General features: G+C 53.8%; 1 protein-coding gene across 1 annotated transcript in view; it reads left to right on the top strand.

Moving 5' to 3' along the window:
- VWF (von Willebrand factor) overlaps positions 1-22,035 on the top strand; it is a 128,913-nt gene that overhangs the window by 41,478 nt on the left and 65,400 nt on the right. The window contains exons 10-17 of the mRNA XM_043880888.1: positions 104-150; positions 4,639-4,775; positions 5,093-5,231; positions 6,141-6,241; positions 10,890-11,085; positions 11,707-11,922; positions 17,819-18,059; positions 19,585-19,679. Of these exons, the coding sequence (XP_043736823.1) occupies positions 104-150; positions 4,639-4,775; positions 5,093-5,231; positions 6,141-6,241; positions 10,890-11,085; positions 11,707-11,922; positions 17,819-18,059; positions 19,585-19,679 (1,172 nt within the window). The remainder of the gene's footprint in view (positions 1-103; positions 151-4,638; positions 4,776-5,092; positions 5,232-6,140; positions 6,242-10,889; positions 11,086-11,706; positions 11,923-17,818; positions 18,060-19,584; positions 19,680-22,035) is intronic.

Below are 22,035 nucleotides of genomic sequence, written 5' to 3'. Positions count from 1 at the left end.
ACCCCTCCTGGGGGGGTGTGGGGTGGTGGTGTCCTCTCCAAATCCGTTCATGGATGCCTGCTTCTGCGGACCCACCTACAACCCGTTCTTCTCTCTCCACCAGCATCTGCCGAAACAGCCAGTGGGTCTGCAGCAACGAGGACTGTCCAGGTAGGGAGCGTCCCCCCACACCCACTGCCCTCCCCCCAGTGGAGAGGTGCAGCCTCTCTTCCAAACAGGGAGGGCCGCGTAGCCAGGCAGCCTCTCCTCACCTGGACATGCAGGCTGGATGCAACCCCCGTTCACAGCTGCAGAACCAGCTGTGCTAAACTGCTCCTTTCCGGCCAGCCAGGGGAGGCCCCCAGCAGTGAAACGAGAGGCTGCAACTGGGCAAAGCTTTCACCCTGCTTCCTGTCACCTGTTTGCTCAGAGGATTACGGTTGCGTGAGCTGTGAAACCTGCAAGGTCATGGATGACTAAACAAAGATGACGCAGGTTCCTTGGAAAATTAAGAGGAAGACGGGCTTGATAATTCTTTAAAGTTGAAATGAGAAATTTCTGGAATTTTCCGGAATGCCTGAGCCAAAGGCCTTGGCAGGATCCAAGGGCTTCCCAGGTGTCTCAGTGGTAAAGAATCTGCTTGCAATGCAGGAGCCGCAGGGGACTTGGGTCTGATCCCTGGGTTGAGAAGATCCCCTGGAGCAGGAAATGGCAACCCACTCCAGTATTCTTGCCTGGAGAATCCCACGGACAGAGGAGCCTGGTGGGCTACAGTCCATGGGGTCACAAAGAGTCAGACATGCTTGTGCGACTGGGCACAGCACTGCAAGAGCTGGAAACACCAGGACACCCAGTGACTTCTCCTATCCTGTCTCCACCCTGGAAAATCCACTTAGGAAAAGTTTCAATACAATCTCTGCCTTTTACTTTCTCCTCTGTTTAGCCCCAACTCCATTTACGGCAAATTTTGTCCACTCAAATCTCCCTCTGCCTCCTCCCCTCCGGCTGCCCCCACCATGACCCTGGCTCTCCTCCTGACACATCTCCCTTTTCAGTCAGTTACATGATGTTTTCTATTCGTTAGGAGGCAGGTGCAATTTATTCTCATTTTACAAAAGAGGAAACGGGTTCAGAGAGGTTAAGTAACTCACCCAGAGTCACACAGCTTCTATAAGATAGAGACAAACTCACAACTCACAAACTCAAACTCACAACTGCCTGACCTCTATTTCGTACCTGCCACATGAGTTGGCTTCCCCAGTGGCTCAGACAGTAATGAATTTGCCTGCAATGCAGGAGACCCGGGTTCGATCCCTGGATTGGGAAGATCCCCTGGAGAAGGGAATGGCAACCTCCTCTAGTATTCTTGCCTGGAGAATTCCATGGACAGAGGAGCCTGGTGGGATATAGTCCATGGGGTCTCAAAGAGTCAGACATGACTGAGTGACTAACACACACACACACACACACACACAAATACACACGTGTCCTGGATCCCCATGAAATCAAGCTAATTGGAAGTTGCAGGAGATGACCCAAACCTTTATTGCCCACCTGCTGCGTCCAGTGGTGGCGAGTGGCTTGTCCGGCTGCCTTTTGCTGACCAAGTGGCTGGGAATGTTAAGCGTCCTCTTGGCAGAACTTGGTCTTCTCAGGGACCTGTGGGCAGGGCTTGGGTGAGCGTCACTGTGCAGCTCATCTTTTGGCGCCTCCTCCAGCCCCCCTGGGCTCACGGCTCCCCAGCATGGCGGTGTTCCTGGGTTTCCTGTGCGGCAGCGCCATCCCTCAGTTGTACCAAGGAGATAAGCTAAATACAATATTCAGACTTCTGATTCCTGGGAAACTTCAGGACGCCCATCAGGGGAGGTCAGAGCAGGAAATCAGATCGGAGGAGTAGAGTCAGGCCCCAAGGTTTTGCTTTTGAATGTTTGCAGATTCTCTCATTGACCCTTCTTTTCCTGGGCATTGTCAGAGATAAGGAAAGTCCAATTTTTTACTCAGATAAGAGCGCTCTTGAGAAAACAGAGTGAGGCTGGGGGAAGCATTCCCACCCATTTCCCTGTGACGGGGTCAAGACCCCCGATACACAGGGCTGTGTCACTTTGTAGGATGATGACAGCATCTGAAAAACCCCTTTCAGAAAGGCTTTTTCGGGACTTACCTGGCAGTCCACTGGTTAGGAATCTGCCTTGCAATGAAGGGGATGTGTGTTTGATCCCTGGTCGAGGAAGTTATATCCCACATGCCTCGGAGCAACTAAGGCCATGCACCACAGCTAAGACTCGATGAGGCCAAATAAACAAGTATCTTTTTAAAAAAGGCTTTCTCGTGACACCTGTGGATTTGGAATTCCAGCTTGGCTGCAATCAGCTGGGGTGACCCTTGCCCACCCTTACCGCTAATCATTGCGTCTTGTGCTCTGACTTCCGCAAAGAGTGACCCCTTATTCGTGCCCTTCTTGGGGGGCAGTGCAGTGGGAAGTCATGACCTGGTTCTACTCACACTTCTGGCACTGTGCATTTGTGTTTTCTCCACAACAGCCGGTTCTCTGACTTACTGGACACCACCTGGGTGCCCTACACTTCACTGCATTTCTGAGCCTGACTACCTGGGGTTAGTGCAGACCCCGGAGGTGAAGGTCTGCGACCAAGCGCCCCTACTTCTGATGCCAGCCATGGTAACTGCTAGAATGGCTCACAGAACTTGGGCAAACACTACACTTACTATTGCCTGTTTATTACAAAAAAAATATGAAGGATACAAATGCTTGATGAAGAGGGACACAGGGCAAACTCTGGAAGGGCCCTGAGCCCAGCAGCTTCTTTCCCCGTGGAACAGGGATCACCACCTCCTGAGTGGTGATAAGCTCACCAATCCGGAAGCCCTCCCACCTCTGTTGTTTATGGTTTTTTAAAAATATTTATGTATTTGGCTGTGCTGGGTCTTAGTTGTGGCATGCAGGATCTAGTTCCCCAACCAGGAATAGAACCCGGGCACCCTGCACTGGGAGAGTGGAATTTTAGCCATGGGACCACCAGGGAAGGCCCTGTTTAAGGGTTTTAATGGAGGTTTGGGGGCTATTTGCCCTCCCCCTGACTTCCAAGGGTGGGGCCACACCTGGACCCCAAGTTGGGGTCCCGCCCATGCCCGCTGTGCGTTTCAGTGCAGGTATAGGCATGAGGTGGTAGTCAGGGCTGACAAGCCTGGTCTTTGACAGGTGGGCAGCTGGAACCCTCCCTCCCCCCCACCGTCGTAGGCCTTTGAGGACTCCTGACTGTGTGACAGGGCCCAGCATCATCCCCTGGAGATGGAACTGGCTGTAGGGCCCACTTAGGGGGAACCTGAGGTGCAGAGCAGATCCGTGCCGTGGAGAATGAGTCTTTGCTGTTCGCAGGCTGGGGGTGACAGGGCTGGGAAGGAGGGCTCCCACTTTGTGGAAGAGCCATGGCAAGTGTCTCTGGTTATTTCTCTGTAGAGGAGAAGGTGGAGAGGGGACATGGAGAGAGGGGCCGGGAAGGACTCCAGATACCACTTGGGCTTCAATGGGGCCATTGTGGGCCCCGAGATGGGGTTGCCCTGAGTGGGGCGGGGCCAGCGGGCATCACTGGAGATAATGGCAGAGCCCCCTCCCCCACACAGGTGGGCTGTGGTCCAGGGTGCGGTGGGCCTGCACCACGGGCTGCTTCGGGGCCTGGGGAGGACATAGTGGTTGGATCGGAGCAAGTCGAGGGCTGGGGCTGCAGGGTGATGCTGGGAAGTCCTCGCGGCCACCCCCAGATGTGTCAGCCTGGTTGGGGAGCTGGCTCAGGCAGTGGTGAGATAGCGGGCAGATGGTGCCCGGGGCCCCCACTGGCCCCGCTGAAGTCCCAGCAGGGGTTTGCCCAAGAGGAGGCCTGAGAGCTGCCCCTCGGCTGGGCAGGGGGTGAGGACAGCCTCCTGGCCCCTGGACTGCTGGCCCCATCACTGCTCTGGGCTGGCTTTCTGCCTTCTTGCCCTCAGGGACTCTTCTGGTGAGGGGGAGTCCCCGTGATGACGATGATGATGATGATGCTGGAGTCAGAGAAAATCTCTGACCCCAGCAGAGCAGAACCCAGGGAGACAGCGGGGAGGGCTGGGAGCCTCAGTGAGCCCAGAGCCCAGAGCTGGCTTCTGACCCAGCCCCACCCCCAGCGTCACCGCCCAGCGTCACCACCCCCCGCAGCCCAGTCCCTGGGTGTGACTTCACTCCCTGGGTGTGACTTCACTCCCTGAGGCTCAGGACTGACCCACTGGGCCTTGACCTCCCAGGGCCAGAGGGGTGGGGCCTGAGTAGAGTCCTCCTGTGGGGCTCCTTTCTAGACCATGGTGTGGAGAAACCCAGGAAGTGCCCCCCGCTGGGACACCCCCCAGGGGACCCACTGGGACACCCTCTCTCTCTTCCCCCGTTTCCCCAGGGAACCCTCTGGGACACCCACTCTCTCCTCTTCCTTGTCCCCCCAGAGGACCTGCTGGGATACCCACTCTCCCCTCCCCCTGTCTTCCCAGGAGTCCTGCTGGGACACCCCCTCTCCCTTTCCCCCTGTCCCCCAGGGGACCCATTGGGACACCCACTGTCCCCTCCCTTGTCCCCCCAGGGGTCTTGCTGGGACACCCACTCTCCCCTCCCCCCTGTCTCCCCAGGAGAGTGTCTTATCACAGGACAATCCCACTTCAAGAGCTTTGATGACAGGCACTTCACCTTCAGTGGGGTCTGCCAGTACCTGCTGGCCCAGGACTGCCAGGACCACTCCTTTTCTGTCATCATAGAGACTGTCCAGGTGAGCCTGCCAGGCAGCCCGGGGATGCCCATGGGGATGAGGCCAAGGAGACCCCACGTGTACTTCTTTCTTCTGGACCATCCAGCAAAGGGGAGGACAGACAGGGCGCCCAGGGCTCCTTGAGGATCCAGGTCCCCGATTCCCTTTGGGACAACAGGCCCAAGGAACAAGGACAAGCAGGGCCTAGAGTCTTGAGGAGGGAGTGGTTCCGAGTGAGCGAAGCCGAGGCTGCCTGGTTGGGGTTTTTCCCTGAGTGAATGGGTTGGGGGCTGGGCTGGGGGTGGTGGTGACGCCCCTCTGCACACCCCTCCTGGCAGTGTGCCGACGACCCTGATGCGGTCTGCACCCGCTCCGTCACCGTCCGCCTGCCCAGCCCGCACCACGGCCTCCTGAAGCTGAAGCACGGGGGTGGAGTCGCCCTGGATGGCCAGGACATCCAGATTCCCCTCCTGCAAGGTGGGCGCCCTCCTCCCCCGGAACCCCCCACCCAGCTCACTCTCGGCGCCCCCACCCCTCACTGTCACCTCTTCCGTGAGAATGTGAAGGAGTGCTATTGTTGGAGGACAAGCTGGTGTCCTGAATTTATGCTGCAAGAAAGGAAGGCTTCCTGGAGGAGGAAGATGAGCTGACTGAGGGTAGGGTGTCTGCTGATGGGTCAGACCCCAAGACATCTTGGGGCAAAGCCAGGTGACCCCATGACCTCTGGGAAAAGCTCCCTGCTCAGTGACTTCCAGGCGGCAGTGGACCATTACGTAAGCACAGCATGAGTCCAGCCTTCACTCACAAAGGGGCTCCCGTACCCCTCCCCTCCCCATATTGCACAGGGTGGGTGAACTTGGGCCCACAGCTTGTCCATGTGTGATTAATGCTGTGTCTCCCATGAGATGCTATGTTCCCTAGGACAAGAGGTGCGCCTTCTATGTCGTCCCCAGAGAAAACTGCAGTTTTAGATTTGCACACGGCATTGCTCAGCCGTGAGGACTGGGTCACTTAGCCTGGAAGCGTGTGTCACAGTCCAGGGAATGCTCAAGGGGTTAGCGGTTTGGAAAACCCATCCCCACTCAGGGCACGTGCATAAGCTAAAGAGTCTCTACCGCCCCCCCGTGGCAGTGTGGGGAATGGCAGGCTACCGGAGCGATGCGGAGGCACCTTCCTCTGGAGCCCAGTTTGCACTACACCCACCCTGATCCACCTTTCCTGAGACCCTCTGTAAGCCTCATGGCCATCCCCCAGCTGCCCCCTAATTCACTGCTTTCATTGCCACAGTTCTTTGTGACATACCCCACCTCTCCCTACAACCCATCGGCCTGCGGCCCTCTGCCCTGTCCTATCCTAAGCCTGAAACCCGACCTCGCTTGGTTCCAGGTGACCTCCGCATCCAGCACACTGTGACGGCCTCCCTGCTCCTCAGCTTCGGGGAGGACCTGCAGATAGACTGGGATGGCCGCGGGAGGCTGCTGCTGCAGGTAGGCGTCCTCCTGGCAACCGGACCGCACAAAGCCCCCGTTGTGGTCTGATGAGAGAGCTTGAGGGTGGGAGGGGAATTCCTTTCTCCCCCAACCCACCCTGAGCCCCCAGAGCGAGGAACAGGCCTCTCTGTGCATGAGCGGCTGGTGAGTGCTGTCTGGATGCCCCTTGTCCACCCCGGGAGTTCCTGGGTGCAGGGCTCTGGTCCTCCGAGGGTTTCCAGCCTTATTGGTCTCCTGCAGGGCTGGGTTTTGGGGGAGTGCGGGCAGCCAGTTTACTGCTAAGGCTCCTAACTGCAACAAGGCCTGTGATCAGAGGGTGTTCCCCGGGGGTGCCTGCTGTGGGACTCACAGCGAAGACCTGGGTCATGTACCCACTACCTGTGAAGGATTATTCTAGGAGCTGCCAGACCCAAACCTCCTCACCCCCATCCAGGGGCTTGGCAGGCTGGGGGTCACTTCCAACTGCTCTCTGTGTTCTTAGAGTCACTCTTGGATAGGGATCCGTATAATTCACAGGGCTGGCTTCCAGATCAATGTTCTCCTCTGAAAATTTCCCCAGAAGATACTGTCACTGCCTTTTCATAAACAAAGCAAGCAAGACTCATGGGGGCCAGGAGATGTGCCCAAGACTGCACACCCTGATCAGCTCCCTGGGCAGGGTCACCACCACTAGACCGGTGCCTCTCACTTTGACGTCTTTAGATGCCTTTACACTCTTAAATTTTACCGAAGGTGCTGAGATCTTCTATGGGGGTTGTATCTATTGATGTATTCTATCGCTTCCCCGGTGGCTTACAAAGTAAAGAACCGGCCTGTGATGTGAGAGACCTGGGTTCGATCCCTGGTTTGGGAAGATCCCTGGAGAAGGAAATGACAACCCACTCCAGTATTCTTGCCTGGGAAATCTCGTGGATAGAGGAGCCTGGTGAACTGCATGCAGTCCATGGGGTCGCAGAGTCAGACACGACTGAACAATTAACACTTTCACTTATCTAGTGATATTTACCAGATTAAATCAGAGACCCTTGTTAATTCGTTAAGAAATACCAATAGTGAAGTCACTACATATTAATGTAAAGATTAAAAAATCTGTTTTCCAAAACAAAGTTTAGGAGTGAGAATACCAATGTTTTATGTGTCTGCACATTTCTTTAATGGCTGTCTTGACAGAAGACAGTTGGAATCCTGTTGACTTCTGCAGTGTTACATATCATGTAGGCCCTGAAAAACTCCACTGCATACTCAGAGAGAACAAGAGGGAAAAAGTCGTGGGAAAATAGTTTTGGCCGCATGAACCTCTTGAAAGGGCCTCCGAGACTACCCCGTCCCACAGGTCCCAAGACCACACTTTGAGAACCCTTGCCCTGGATATATTAAAATCCCTGGAGGGTCCCCTTTGGCGTCTGGGGGGGCCAGTGTTCCCCAGGCCTTGGTATGATCCCGTGATGGGCATCTGGGGTATCCCTGAGGACATCCTGGTGCCCTCCATCCTTGTAATGTCATATTCTTTTTCTTCAAGTCCCTGAGAGAGCTCCAAATCAACACCTATTTTTTTTTTCTTTTATAAAAAAATTAAGCTATGACCACAGACTATAGAGCATGAAAATCTTGAGACTTCCCTGGTTTTCCCGTGGCTAAAACTCTGTGCTCCCAATACAGGAGGCCCAGGTTCAATCCCTGGTTAGGGAACTAGATCCCACACGCTACAAATAAGACCTGGAGCAGCCAAATAAATAAATAATAAATCAGTAAAGGGCTTCCATGGTGGCTCAGTGGTAAAGAATCTGCCTGCCAGGGCAGGAGACTCAAGAGGTGTGGTTCGATCCCTGGGTCAGGAAGATCCCCTGGAGGAGGAAATGGCAACCCACTCCAGTATTCTTGCCTGAGAATCTCATGGACAGAGGAGCCTGGCGGGCTACAGTCTATGGGGTCACCAAGAGTCGGGTGACAGCACACACATAGAGAAATAAATAAAAAATAAAAGTTGCCTTCACCCAACAACTTAAAAAGGAAAAAGAACAGGAAAATCTTGGAGACCTTATCAAACCCTCAGGTACAGTTGGAAATAAGGATACCCCCATTTCTGGAGCAGGACAGTGACTCACAGTCATTTGGTTACAGAATGAGCAGAACTCAGGTCTCCCACACCCTGGTCATCAAGGGAGGCGCCCCCATTAGCTCCCCCACTTTCTCAGGCACCTCCCTCTGCACGGGGAGGGTGCTCTTGATCTGTGAGGCGCCCCATCACCCCGCTTCAGCAGGCCCATGGCATCTTGTCTTGGGCGGCTGACCTCCTCCCCGCAAGCTCCTCTGCCTTTTGTCTCCTCTGAGGCAAGGAGGACTTGCTTCTGTGGGGAGGGGGTGCAGGGTTATCTCTGTGGCTTGGTGGGTTTGACTAAAGAGAAAAAGCCTTCACTGGTCAAGACTACAGGGCCAGGGACCCCGGGGCCTGGGGAATGTCCTAGGTGTTTTGGTGTGTGTGAGGGGGCGCGTTCCCATGCTGACCCCGGGTTTGACCGCCGAGTGGAGGACACCGGCTGGTGGCAGTTGGGGACCCCCGCTCCCCACCAATGCAGTGGGATGAGGTGGGGTGAAAGAGAAGCTGCCAGTGGCTCCTTGGGTGAGGTATGAATCCCGCTGTCCAGGCAGTGGGGTCGTGCCGGCTGTGAGGCGGCCTTAGAGCAGAGGAGAAAGGGTTCTGACAGTTTTCACTTGGTCAGAAGTGCCCCTGAGGTTTATTCCAAACAGCAAATAGCTGGCGCATTCTCCCCAAGTCCCCGATCCTGGACAGTGTAGGCCTGGCTTCCACGGACACGTCCACCCTCCTAACCCTTTGCTGAGCCAGCCTCCGAGACGAGTCCCAGGGACGGAAGGAGGCATTTGTAGAGAGCAGGGGGTGGTGGAGAAGGCAGGCCTGGTGGGTGAAGAGGGGCAGCTTGAGGGCCTCGGGGCCTGAGAACCAGGAGGGAAGAGAGACGGTGCTGGGATGTGGGCGAGGGGACAGGCGCCTCCCCAGCTTCGCCCGGGCTGGCGTCCAGAGGAGCGCCTGGCTCACTCACAAATCCGCCCAGACACTGTCCAGCCATTCACTCACCAAGCGCACCGCCGAGGTTACAGCAGTGACACAGAACAGACCCGAATCCCGGCTTCGTTTAGTTTAAATTCTAATGGAGGCGAACGGACAATAAGCAGAACCAAGGAAACTGTGTCTCGTGTTAGGAGGTGATACACCCGGGGGGAGGAGAGATACAGCAGGGGAGAACCAGGGGATGCCAGGTGGGGAGGACCGACATGTTCAGTGGGAGCTCAGGCAAGGGCGGGTGCCTGACGTGCCAACACTTGCTGTTTGCCAAGCAAACAAGGAAACGTTATTCCATCTTCCTTTTGATGAATGATATTAACTTGGGTCCATTGTACATACGTATGGGTCCGAAACCCTCATGAGATTGTTCATCCTGAGTCTTGTCGAGTTGGAGATGGAAGCTGGAAGGGGCTCCAAAAGATGACCCTGCAGAGCCGGCCCATCCGGGTGTCAGAACACAGGAGGTCCCGAAGCCACAAGTGAACTCTGGGGCTTCCCAGGTGGCTTTGGTGGTAAAGAACCTGCCTGCCATTGCAGGAGACATAAGAGACTCGGGTTTGATCCCTGGGTCGGGAAGATCCCCTGGAGGAGGGCATGGCAGCTCACGCCAGTATTCTTGCCTGAAGAATCCCATGGACAGAGGAGCCTGGCGGGCTACAGTCCGTGGAGTTGCAAAGAGGCAGACACGACTGACTGAAGCGACTTAGCATTCAGGCAAATTGCAGAGCAGGGGTCAGGGCCACCAGGGGGTCCAGGCCTCTGCTCCAGTTTGAACTAAGATCCTCCCAAAAGAGATGGGCAGATGACTCCAGCTGTACCATGGACCCCCGCGTCACCCCTGAATGTGCACCCCAGGCTCAGAAGCATGGAGAATGAGCACATGCCAGTGACCTGCACCCCTCCTGATCCCCTTGCAGGCCTCCCCTGGGTCCTCGCTGATCCCCACCGCCCACCTCTTTGGATCATGACTGCAACCCCTGGGGTCCTCTTGGATTCATGGCCTTTTTTCCTCAAAGATGCCCAGTGACTGAGTCAAAATCTAGACACTAGGAAGGAGTATTTATTTTTGGTCACACAGTGTATGTTCTGAGAAAACTTGGGCCATAAACGCTCAGCCTGCTTCTCCCACGTGTGTGACAGAGATAAGTGTGCAAGAAAGGGGGGCTAGCTATGCACTGTGTTTCCCCGGCCATGTCCTCTGATGGCCAGGGTGGCAGAGCTCTGCCCATTGCTGGGCCCAGCTCTGTGACCTCAGGTGAGTTGCTATCCCTCTCTGGGTCTCAGTGTCTGGTCTTTAAGTGAGGGGATCATCTCTGAATTGCTTCCTAGAGGACAGGTCTTTGATTCTAAAGATTTAAGAGTGGGATGAACTACTGGTAACTGGTTAACGGATACCACGCTTCGGGTTTTTAGTTTCTTTTGCAGCCCAGAGCTTAGCTGTGATGTATTAAATTCATATTTATTCCCCCTTCCGGGGGACCTTTTTTGGATGAAAACCATCTCATGAGGGCAGGCAAGCTGTGGCTGCTGGGGCGGCTGCTCCACGTGGTCTGTCCCCCGCAGCTGTCCCCGGTCTACGCGGGGAGGACGTGCGGGCTGTGCGGGAATTACAACGGCAACCAGAGGGACGACTTCCTGACGCCCGCGGGCCTGGTCGAGCCCCTGGTGGAGCACTTCGGAAACTCCTGGAAGCTGCGCGCAGACTGCGAGGACTTGCAGGAGCAGCCCAGTGACCCCTGCAGCCTCAACCCGCGCCTGAGTACGTGAGCCCCGAGATCCCGGAGTTCCAGTGCATTCCAGGGATGGGGTGTCCACCGTGGGGGAGGGGACCCCCAAATCCTTGGGATCCCCCTTGTTCCAGTGTGTTTCCTGGATGGTTCGCCCATGGTGTGGGGGTTGGAGCCGGTGGGTCTTCCTTTTCTTCCTCAGCATTTGATTATCTGGATCATTTATTCTTCAAAGTCTCTTTATCGAGCACCCTCCGTGGGCCACACCCTGGGAAAGAAAAGAATAGTCCACAGTTCTTCCCCTGGACCTTCTCAGTCTGTCTGAGAAGCAATTACATTATGGGAAGATAGATGCAGGGGGCGGCCATCCGCAGATTGGTCTGCCTCAGCATCTGGGGCCTACATCAACCGCGCCCTCTTTCTCAATTCATCCGGGAACAGTTTTCTCCCTGGGAAATGCAGTTGATTGTGTATTGAAGCCAATCAGGAAAGAATATGGGCTGCAGAAGAAAAATCGCCACGGTTCCCAGACCGGAGAGAAGCTGTTTTTGCTGTTGGTTCTGCCGAGGCGGGCGAGGTCGGGGATTTTGGTCTGGGGGTCCGGGTGCGCGCGCCCGTGCGCGGTCCCGGACACGCCCCTCCCTTCCCCACAGCCAAGTTCGCAGACCAGGCCTGCGCGATCCTGACGTCCCCCAAGTTCGAGGCCTGCCACAGCGCCGTGGGCCCGCTGCCTTACCTGCGCAACTGCCGCTATGACGTGTGCGCCTGCTCCGACGGCAGAGACTGCCTGTGCGACGCGGTGGCCAGCTACGCGGCGGCCTGCGCCCGGAGGGGCGTGCACGTCGGGTGGCGGGAGCCCAGCTTCTGTGGTGAGTGTCCTCCCCGTCTGCTGCCCCTGCAGGCCAGCCAGTGGGATCCGCTGGGATGCCCTCTGCTCTGGTCCAGTTCCGAGCACTGTCTCTGGTTTACTGCCCTGGGAAAGGAGCCCAGGGCATCTCGCATCCCTTACCCTTCCTATTTCCAGGAAGCACAGGGCGGTGGGGACTGGGGTCCCTGCCTGCAGAGATTTCTGAGGCTGCTGCTGCCTAGTGTGGGATACACGTAGGGTGGGGGTGAGGAGCGAGTGGGTCCCAGATGCCCATGCATTCCTGCATACCTAGAGGGTCTGATGAAGCAATGGGAGAGGGAGGTACCAGCCCTCTGCTTATATGTGTGCATGCTAAGTCGCTTCTGGGTTCAATCGCTGGGTTGGGAAGATCCCCTGGAGAAGGGAAAGGCTACCTACCCCAATATTCTGGTCTGGAGAATTCCATGGACTGTATAGTCCATGGGGTCACGAAGAGTCAGACGCAACTGAGCAACTTTCACTTTCACTTCAAGTCGCTTCTGTTGTGTCCGACTCTTTGCAGCCCTTTGCATGAATATCTGACCTCAGAGATGTGTAACTGGGAAAAGAAGTATTTTAATAACTTTCTGAGATAACTGAGGATATATTCGTTTGATCTTCCTTCTTGTGTGTGCTCAGTCATGTCCAACTCTTTGTGATTCTATGGACTATATAGCTCGCCAGGCTCCTCTGTCCATGGAATTTTCCAGGCAAGGATGCTGGAGTGGGTTGCCAATTCCTCCTCCAGGGGATCTTGACCCAGGGATCGAACCTGCATCTCGTATGTCTCCTGCATTGGCAGGAGGGGTCTACCACTAGCTCCACCTAGGAAGCCCGTCCTCTGCTTATAACTTCAGGTAAACCTTGGAGCAGTCCCTGCCCACAGCTCCGGCACTGTGTGAAGTCGTGTAAAGTAGAATAAGGTCCAGACGACCTGAAAGCCTCACCGGTGCTGTTAAAGGCCTGGCATCTGAGCTGGTCTGTGCCCCGCACCCTGGTCCCTGGTTGGTTGTTACTGTCGCTCTGGGAACATTTGCCCAGTGCCCTGCATGGGCAGGCAGTCACAGTGCTGTAGGGCCTGGACCTTCCTGTTTGAGGCTGAGGTGGAAACTTCCTCCCTTACTAGGTGTCACACTGAGCTCACACTGAGCAAGAGCATAGTTAGATTAAGGCAGGGGCAACCAAGGAAGGCTTTCTGGAGGTGGTGCCCTTGATCAGCAGTCCCTGGGTGGGGAGGATCCCCTGAAGGAGGGCATGGAAACCCACTCCAGTATTCATGCCTGGAGAATCCCACGGGCAGAAGAGCCTGCTGGGCCACAGTCCATGGGGTCGCAAAGAATCGGACATGACTGAAGTGACTTAGCATGCACACGCATGCGCTTGACCAGGCTTTAAAAAAGGCGCTTTCTTGATGGAGAAAAGTTGTTTCTGATGGTGGAATAATAGTAGTGATGTAGAAGTGAAGGCATTGAAGGAGGATAGGGTCTAGTGGACACTGATTTATAGGGTGAAGTAGATGTATTTGGAGACATAAATGTTGGCGGTTCTGACAGAAACAGGAAAATAGGAACCACAAAACACAGTAAAAGGACTTAATAACACATATTTGAAGAGAAGTTTAGATTTAGGGGCTCTAGAAATATCATTGTTTAAGCGACCTTATAAAAATGAGTTTAAGTGTGATTTGATTTTAAGCGACCTTATGAAAGAGAAACAGAGACAAAATGAGGAACACGTGTTTAGGAACAAGTGTTTAGATGTGTGCAGTTGTGCCCCCATCGCACCATCCCTGGGGTGTCACAGGCCAGCAGCCAGGAGAACTGAGGCTGAGACCTTACTGGCAGCTTGCTTTGAGCCCTTCACTTCACCCTCCAAAACCTTTATCAGCGTTTGCTGTTTAGAAATTGGGAGACATGGTCTGGAGTAAGTGGTGTCTGATTGTGAACATGCTTTTAAAACAGTTTGGTGTTCTTTTCGTGAGCTCCAAAGAGCTCCAGTACCACAGTTCTTTATATCTCAGGGCAGAAAAGAATTCAGCGAGAGGCCAAGTGGTAGATAAGAAGTGACTTATTAGAATAGGACATTTGTGAGGTTGTACAAGTGGGTGCGTGAGAAATGCCACGTCCTGAGAACTTACAGGGCTGCAGTTGTATAATCAAAGGAGAAGTGGGGAGGGGGGAGAAGACCTTCTCTGTCTTTTTTGAGTGGACGTCATGCTTCCAACATCAGCTCCTCCTCCAGGTTGAGCAGGTGAGTTTTCTTGTCCCTCCATGGTCAAGCTGGGTCCACAAATTGTTGTGGGTGCAGATAGCATGTCCTAGGGATCATTAACTTGCTGAGCTCACGGAGCAGGATGTGGGTTTCATGCCAGCATTGTTTTATTGTTTGGAAACTTGTCTCCTGTTTCTGTCTCATGGTTTTGTTGCTAAGCAAGCCTGCTTGGTTCTGTGGTTAAGCAAACCTGCCCTCTGAGTCATCATTAACTTCCAGGGGTCTCCCATGTTTTTTCTACCTACAGTCCCCTAGTGGGATTAACTACTGTATCACCTCCCTGTCCCTTCACTGTCCCTGTCACCTTGATCGTCTGCCGACCTTAGACACTACGCATTATCCCTGTGCTGAACTGCCCGAGGGATTTCCTCCTTTAGGACAGTCCCCCAGAATGCCGAGGGCTTAACCAAACAGTCTTTAAACTCTTAGGAGCGGCTGTTCTTAACCCCCACCCAGAACAGAACAAAAAGAGGATGGGCCAACTCCACAGCAGCAGGTGCTGACCTTTGGTTAGAGTTTCCTGGCTCCCGAGGCTTCGTGATATGGCAGGAAGTGCAGGTGGTGGGAAGACCCCATCCCTGGAGACTTTAAAAAGAAAAGTTTATTTATTTAGGCTACGCCAGTCTTTTTAAAAATATTTATTTGGTTGCTTTGGGATCGTCTTTGTCTCAGGCAGGATCTTTCACCATGGTGCATGGATTTTCCACTTGGGGTACACGGGCTCAGTGGACCATTGAGATTTGTAACCACTGGACCACCATGACAGACCCTGTCCTTGGAGACTTTTAAGGACAAGAGGGATCTGTCTTTATGAGCTGAATCAGAGAAAACCAGCCAGGTGGTCCTCCTGGGTTGTCTCTCTGAGGCCCGAGGAAGGAGGGGGCAGGATGCCTGGGTTCCTCCTCCATCCTGCACCTCATTTTCCCTTCCTGAGAAATAAGCAGAATCTCAAACCACTAACTCTGTCCCCAAGAAGAGGCCACACCCACTGGGGACTCTCTTGCAGCAAGACCCGAATGTGTAGCTACTTTACAAGGTGAGAGTCCTGAGAAGCAAAATCATTTTTTTCCCCCTTGGAAATTGGTTGTGTTTCCTTTGGGAAGACAAGACCCCAGGCTCCTGGCAGTCAGGGACCAAGTCTTACCGTTTCTGCATCTCCCAGCCTAGCACAGCCCCTCCCACGCCCCTTGCTGCGGACACACGGTCAATACGTGTTAAACAGATGATGTTACTTCTGGGGAAGAAGGAGACATTTAATACAGCTGAGCCGGCTTCTCAGAGGAAAAAGCCTTCTCAGCCTAGCTCCTTCTGATTGGGTGAAATGTGCCCTTAGAGTCATAGGTTCAGTGGATTGGGATGCCCATCTTTAGAACCCAACCTGTCCCATCTTAGGGCTTCCCAGGTGGTAACAGCGGTAAAAAAATCCACCTGCCAATGCAGGAGACACAAGAGATGCAGGTTTGATTCCTGGATTGGGAAGATCCCCTTGGAGAAGGAAATGGCAACCCACTCCAGTATTCTTGACTGGGAAATCCCATGGATAGAGGAGCCTGGCGGGCTGTAGTCCATGGAGTTGCAAAGAGTCGGGCACAACTGAGCGAATCACGTACGCATGTCCCATCTTAATCCACGTTTGCTCTAAATATTCATCCGATGACCCAATGTCTCTGCTGGTTTGGAAAAAGGTCTGTGTCTCACATGGTTAAAGCCCTCCCCTCCCAGCTTCCCTCAAACAGCAGGCCCACCCGGGGCAGTTGTTGGTGGGGGGGCACCCCAGCTTAGGCATTTCTGAGGTTCACGACCAGGCTTTCCCTTTGGAGCTTCCCTGGGACACAGCCAGCAGGTTTCTGCTGGAGAACTGGCTTCTAGCAGGCAGCGACGGGTTCTATGATCCTGGGAGGGGTGTCCTCAGGGTAAGCTTCTTATTTCTTGGATGATAGCTGATCAGCAGCAGGAAAGCATCTTGAAAGAGCCAAGTGCCCCTCAACACCAACCTCCCTCCCCCGCCACCAGAATTCCATCATCCGGGAGCTTGTGAGAGGACCGTGAGCTCAGACAGTGGGCTGAATCCTGGCTGGGACCCTCGAGTGCCGGGTCCTCTTAGGTCTGGAGCCTGCAGAGCTCGGGCTGCATTTTCCCTTTATCAGGAAGGCAGGAAAGCAGCAGACAGTCGCCACCTGCCAGGCATGACTCAAAACTCCCTCAACCGTCACAGCCACCCAGATGGATGTTGTTTTATATTCCAGCGAGGACACTGCTGACTAGAGGCACGGCTGGGACTTGAACCCGGGAACTTGGTATTCAGTGCCCACTCTCATAGCAGTTTTATGTTTCTATGTGGGAGAGGCCAGGAAGGGCAACGGCTGTGGGGAGGTGGGTGCTGCCCACTTTGAGCGCCCCAGCTGTTTGTGACTGGCACGTCCCCAAAGCCTGGCTCCTAGGGGGCTGTTTTCTTTTAGAGCATAATGGTTAAGAGCATGAACTTTGGGGGTGTCACAGAGAGCTGGGTTCAAATTCTGCCTCAAGGACTTCCCTGGTGGTCCAGTGGCTAAGACTCAGCGCTCCCAATGCAGGGGGCCTGGATTCGATCCCTGGTCTGGGAACTAGATCCCATATGCTATAACTAAGACCCAGTGCAGCCAAATAAATTAAAACCAAAAAAAAAATCTTGCCTCGGCCTCTTCCTGGAAGGCAGGTCCCTGATGGGTCACTAAGCTTAAGTTTCAGGTTTCTTACCTCTGGTGGTGGGATTGTGAGTTCTCACTCATTGAGAGGCACCAAAGTCATAAAATCTCCGTGAAGAGCAGGGTATCCAGTAGGTGCTCAGTTAAGGGAGCTGTCATTGTCTTTATCATCAAGGGAGAGATGCCCTCGCCCGTCCCTGCCAGGTCTTTTTTCATTATTTGTTGTTCAGTCACTCAGTCATGTCCAGCTCTTTGTGACCCCACGGATTGCAGCACGCCAGGCTTCCCTGTCCTTCACCATCTCCTGGAGTTTGCTCAAACTCATGTCCATCGCGTCAGTGATGCCATCCAACCATCTCATCCTCTGTCGTCCCCTTCTCCTCCTGCCCTCAATCTTTCCCATCATCAGGGTCTTTTCCAATGAGCCGGCTCTTCACATCAGGTGACCAAAGTATTGGAGCTTTAGCATCAGTCCTTCCAATGAGTATTCAGGGTTGATATTTACAGCCCTAAAATCTACTGGGATTTCTACTCTGTCCCAGGCTCTGAGAATTCAGAGATGACCAAAGCGTGGTCCCCCTAGTTAGGCAGAGGCGAAAGCATGTACTTCCGTACATGACTTCCCCACAGTCATTCGTGGGGTTCCTGGCGGTCCCGTGGTTAAGACTGTGCACTTCCACTGAAGAGGGTTCCATCTCTGATCAGGGAACTAAGATCCTGAATGCAGCTAAAAAAGAGAAAAAAAGAACAGACAACTGTGAGCATAAAAACACACTTTTGCTCCTGGTGGGAAGAGAAGGCGGTGGCCATACAGATACAATTGGGGGTCTTGGAGGCAGCGGGTGGGACTGCTGGTCCTAGAACACAGTCCTGCTCATCTTAACGTTTCCACTGAGTCTGTCCTTGCCCCACCCTCTCCCCCAGCACTGAGCTGCCCACACGGCCAGGTGTACCAACAGTGTGGGACGCCCTGCAACCTCACCTGCCGCTCACTCTCCCACCCGGACGAGGAATGCGCCGAGGTCTGTCTGGAGGGCTGCTTCTGCCCGCCGGGGCTCTTCCTGGACGAGACGGGGTCCTGCGTGCCCAGGGCCCAGTGCCCCTGTTACTACGACGGTGAGATCTTCCAACCCGAAGACGTCTTCTCGGACCATCACACCATGTGGTGAGTCGAGCAGCGGGACCGGGGACTCCGGGAATGGCGGGGCTGGGAAATGGTCCTCCGAGTGCTCCATTTTGTGGATGGGTACACTGAGGCCCAGCATTGCACAGCGAGTCGGGAGCTAAGCTGGGATATCACCCAGGCCTTCTGTCTGCCTTCCTGTGCCCGGCACGTGAGCTTCAGGCTGGCGGTGGGAGTCAGTCGTGAGCAGTAAGCCAGCTGTCACACGTGGAGCCCCACTCCCCGCGTTAGTCAGTTTCCCTTTTCTAGAATGGGAGATGAGAGTGCTCCCTGCCAGCCTCGCCTTCAGCCTCCCGTCAGTGTTTTCAGGCCAAAGCAGCTGAGCCAGAACATAGACCGTAGTAGCATCGCCTCCAGAGCACATCAGTGTCTCCACTTGCTTCATGCTTTTCTTGAAAAAAAACAAAAAACAACCAAAAAAACCCTTCAGATCACCCCTACTTCCTGCTGTTCTTCACCCAGGCCCTCGGGCATGGTCAGTGTCAGCAGGGCAGTCACAGTCGGAGAAGAAATTTGTAACAGAACATTTATAAATACCTCCTTGGCACTGGTTCTGTCCTGGGTCCTAGGCTAGAGATGGTGACCTAAAGATGAACCGGACACAGAGTGGGCCTCAAAGAGGCTGACCGTCTACAAGGGAAACCAGCTGAAATGTCCTGGTGATGGAAAATTTCAGACACTGGAGTAGGGAGAATAGTATCAGGAGCCCTAATGCATCTAGTCTCGGCTTCCCTGATTATGAGCTCTTTGCTGTTCTGAGTTTTAAAAAAATTTTTTAAAAGTTTTTTTTATTGAGATATAATTCACACACAATAAAATTTCTCCTTTTTGGTATACAGAGCTATAGGTTTTTACAAATGTGTACATCATGTAACTACTGTCACACTCAAGAAACAGAATGTTTTCATCACTCTGCAAAATTCTTCCGTGCCCTTTTTTAGTCAATCCTTTACTCACTCTCTGGGCTTCCCTGGTGGCTCAGATGGTAAAGAATCTGCCTGCAGTGTAGGAGACCAGGGTTCGATCCCTGGGTTGGGAAGATCCCCTGGAGGAGGAAATGGCAACCCACTCCTGTATTCTTGCCTGGAGAATTCCAGGGACAGAGGAGCCTGGCAAGCTACAGTCTCTGCGGTCACAAAGGGTCAGACACGACTGAATGACTGGGCTGTAATATTCAAGGCGTTTCTCTCTGGGACCTTGCAACAACACTGTTAGGCAGGCAGGCCTGGCTTTTTCAGTAGGAATTTGAGGCTTAGAGATATGCTCGCTTTCCCAAGCCACCCAGCAACTGGCTGGAACCCAGGGACTCCTGAACTCTCCGTGGTACGTGGAGAAAGGACCGTTGATTTTGGTGATCAGAAGGTCCCGGCGGCCCTCCTGTTCTGTGGTGGGGTGAGCAGCTGCGTTTCAGATGAATGCCGGGCTGGGAGCCGGGCTGGAGGGGACAGAGCGCCTTGTGGGAGGCGGGGAGTCCTTCCAAGTGAGGCCGTGACCTTCGTTTCTGCAGCTACTGCGAAGACGGCTTCATGCACTGCTCCACGAGCGGAGCCCCGGGGCGCCTGCTGCCTGAAGCAGTCCTTGGCAGCCCCCCATCCCGCCGCAGTGAGTACTGCTCGCCACGAGCTCCCCACTCCCTCTGCCCAGACGGGGCGGGCGAGGGGGCTGGCTGCATTCAGGCGTGTGTTTGGGTGGGTGACCTCCAGGCCTTTGCATGGGGACATCCCAAGTATCGAGGCAGGAGGAGTTTAATTTTGTGATGAGGAAAGACTGAATTGCCTGTAGGATGGACCAGCGAGATCTTGCTTCTGCCCACGGGAACCTTAACCCAGGGAGCAGCTGTGGGTGTGCTGGCCACTTTGATTGTGGTCAACACCGCCCTCCTCCGATGGCCTCTCTATCAAGGGACATGCTGACCAGGACACCTCTTTAGAAAGCTTCTCAGAGGGATTTGAGAGAGGAGTCTGAACCTGGTGCTTTGGTGTGAAGGTCGTAATTGATGCTGTGCTGTTTAAGGTTGAGACCCAGGAGAGAGAAGAGCCTGACCTGGGGCTGGTGGGACCACGTTCACATTTACGGAGCAGGGTCCTTGTGGGATTCCAGGCAGAGTGTCATCCTTGTGTAGAAAGGACCCCCTAGGAGGAGGAGGTGGGATGTCTCTAGGCAAGTTGTTCTTTGGTTGCTAAGTCGTTTAGGCGCTTGGCTACCCTATGGATTGCAGCACACCAGGTTCCTCTGTCCTCCACCATCTCCCGGAGTTTGCTCCAGTTCTTGTCCATTGAGTCAGTCATGCCATCCACCCGTGTCCTCCTCTGTCACCCCCTTTTCTTCCTGCCCTCAATATTTCCCAGCATCAGGGTATTTTCCATTGAGTCTGCTCTTTGCATCATGTGGCCAAAAGTTTTGGAGCTTCAGCTTCAGCATCAGTCCCTCCAATGAATATTCAGGACTGATCTCCTTTAGGATTGACTAGTTCGATCTCCTTGCAGTCCAAGGGACTCTCAAGAGTCTTCTCCAACACCACAGTTCAAAAGCGTCAATTCTTTGGTGCTCAGCTTTCTTTATGGTCGAACTCTCACATCCATACATGACTACTGGAAAAACCATAGCTTTGACTAGAAGGACCTTTGTTGGTGAAGTGATGTTTCTGCTTTTTAATACGCTGTCTTATATGGGCTATTTTCAACCTCTTCTTCCTGCGTCTCACTTTGCCTGAGACCCTCCCTCTGACCCAGCTCTGTGACTGCGTTTGTTTTCCGAGGGCCCTGGTGGGGAGCCTGCCCCCTCCCTCTGCATGGCTGGCTGGTTGTGGAGCATCTCGGCATGGATTCAAAACACGTGGGCGGCTCACCAGCTATCAGAACTTAGGACCTTGTCTTAGTTTATTTGGGCTGCGTAACAAAATTCTGCAGACTGGAGGCTTATAAAGAGCAGACACTTACTTCTCACAGTCCTGGAGGGTGGAGATTCGAGAGCAGCATGCCCATGTGGTCAGGTGAGAACCCACTTCTGGGTCCTCACTGTGTCCTTGCGTGGTGGAAGGGGCAAGGGAGCCCCATGGCGTGTTTCCTTAGGATGCTAACCCCTTTCATGAGGGATGATTGGTCACCCACCCTCATAACCAATCTCCTCCCCCAACCCTTGCCTTCTAACCTCCTAACCTTTGGGGGTTAGGATTTCAGCATGTGAATTTTGGGGGACACAACCATTCAGTCCATAGCGGACCCCAAGTTCACTGCATCCCTCTGCCTCTTTCTTCCTCCTGTTCTCTCTCATTGAAGCATTTCCCCCACTACTTCACCCCTCTGGGCTACATTCTGCCTCTTAGGTCTTTCATATCTCTCTTGCCCAGAGTCTTCTTGTCTAGTCAATGGAGGGTATCTTTTTTCAAAGTCAGGGAACTCCTAGAATTTCATGTGCTTTGGAAAAATCATTTAACCTCTTAGGGTTTTAGTTTCCTACAGATGCTTCCATATAAAAATGAGGCTGGAAATTCTGACTTTCTTACCCATATGAGGTAGTAAATACTGTATGTGTAAGATACAAATGCAATCCAGCACATCAGGGTTTTTGAAAGACAGGCGCTATATCAATCATCTGCTGCCATCATTTATTCAATCATGCAGTGATACTAATTGTCAGGAAATGTATCAGTGAACAAGGCAGATATTGCGCCCCGCCCCCATCTGGTGCATCAGATGGTGATGTCAGGCAGCGATCAGGTGGAGAGTGACAAAGCGGGAGTGGGGGACAGGTAGGAAGGTCCAGGGATGGAGTGTTCCAGCTTTAAATGGAGGGGCTGGGACGGTTGGGGGCCGGGCAGAGGAGGACATGTGAGCAAAGCCCCCTTTAAAGTTCTTGTGATTAAGCTAATTTTAGGAATGATTGTTTTGGGGCAAAGGTTCCTTTTTAGCACCTGACTAATCCTGGCTCTGGACGTTTCTGCGGTGTGTCCTGATTC

Source organism: Cervus elaphus, chromosome 22 (genome assembly GCF_910594005.1).
Source record: "Cervus elaphus chromosome 22, mCerEla1.1, whole genome shotgun sequence".
Taxonomy (NCBI): domain Eukaryota; kingdom Metazoa; phylum Chordata; class Mammalia; order Artiodactyla; family Cervidae; genus Cervus; species Cervus elaphus.
This window is presented reverse-complemented; position numbering and strand designations above follow the sequence as displayed.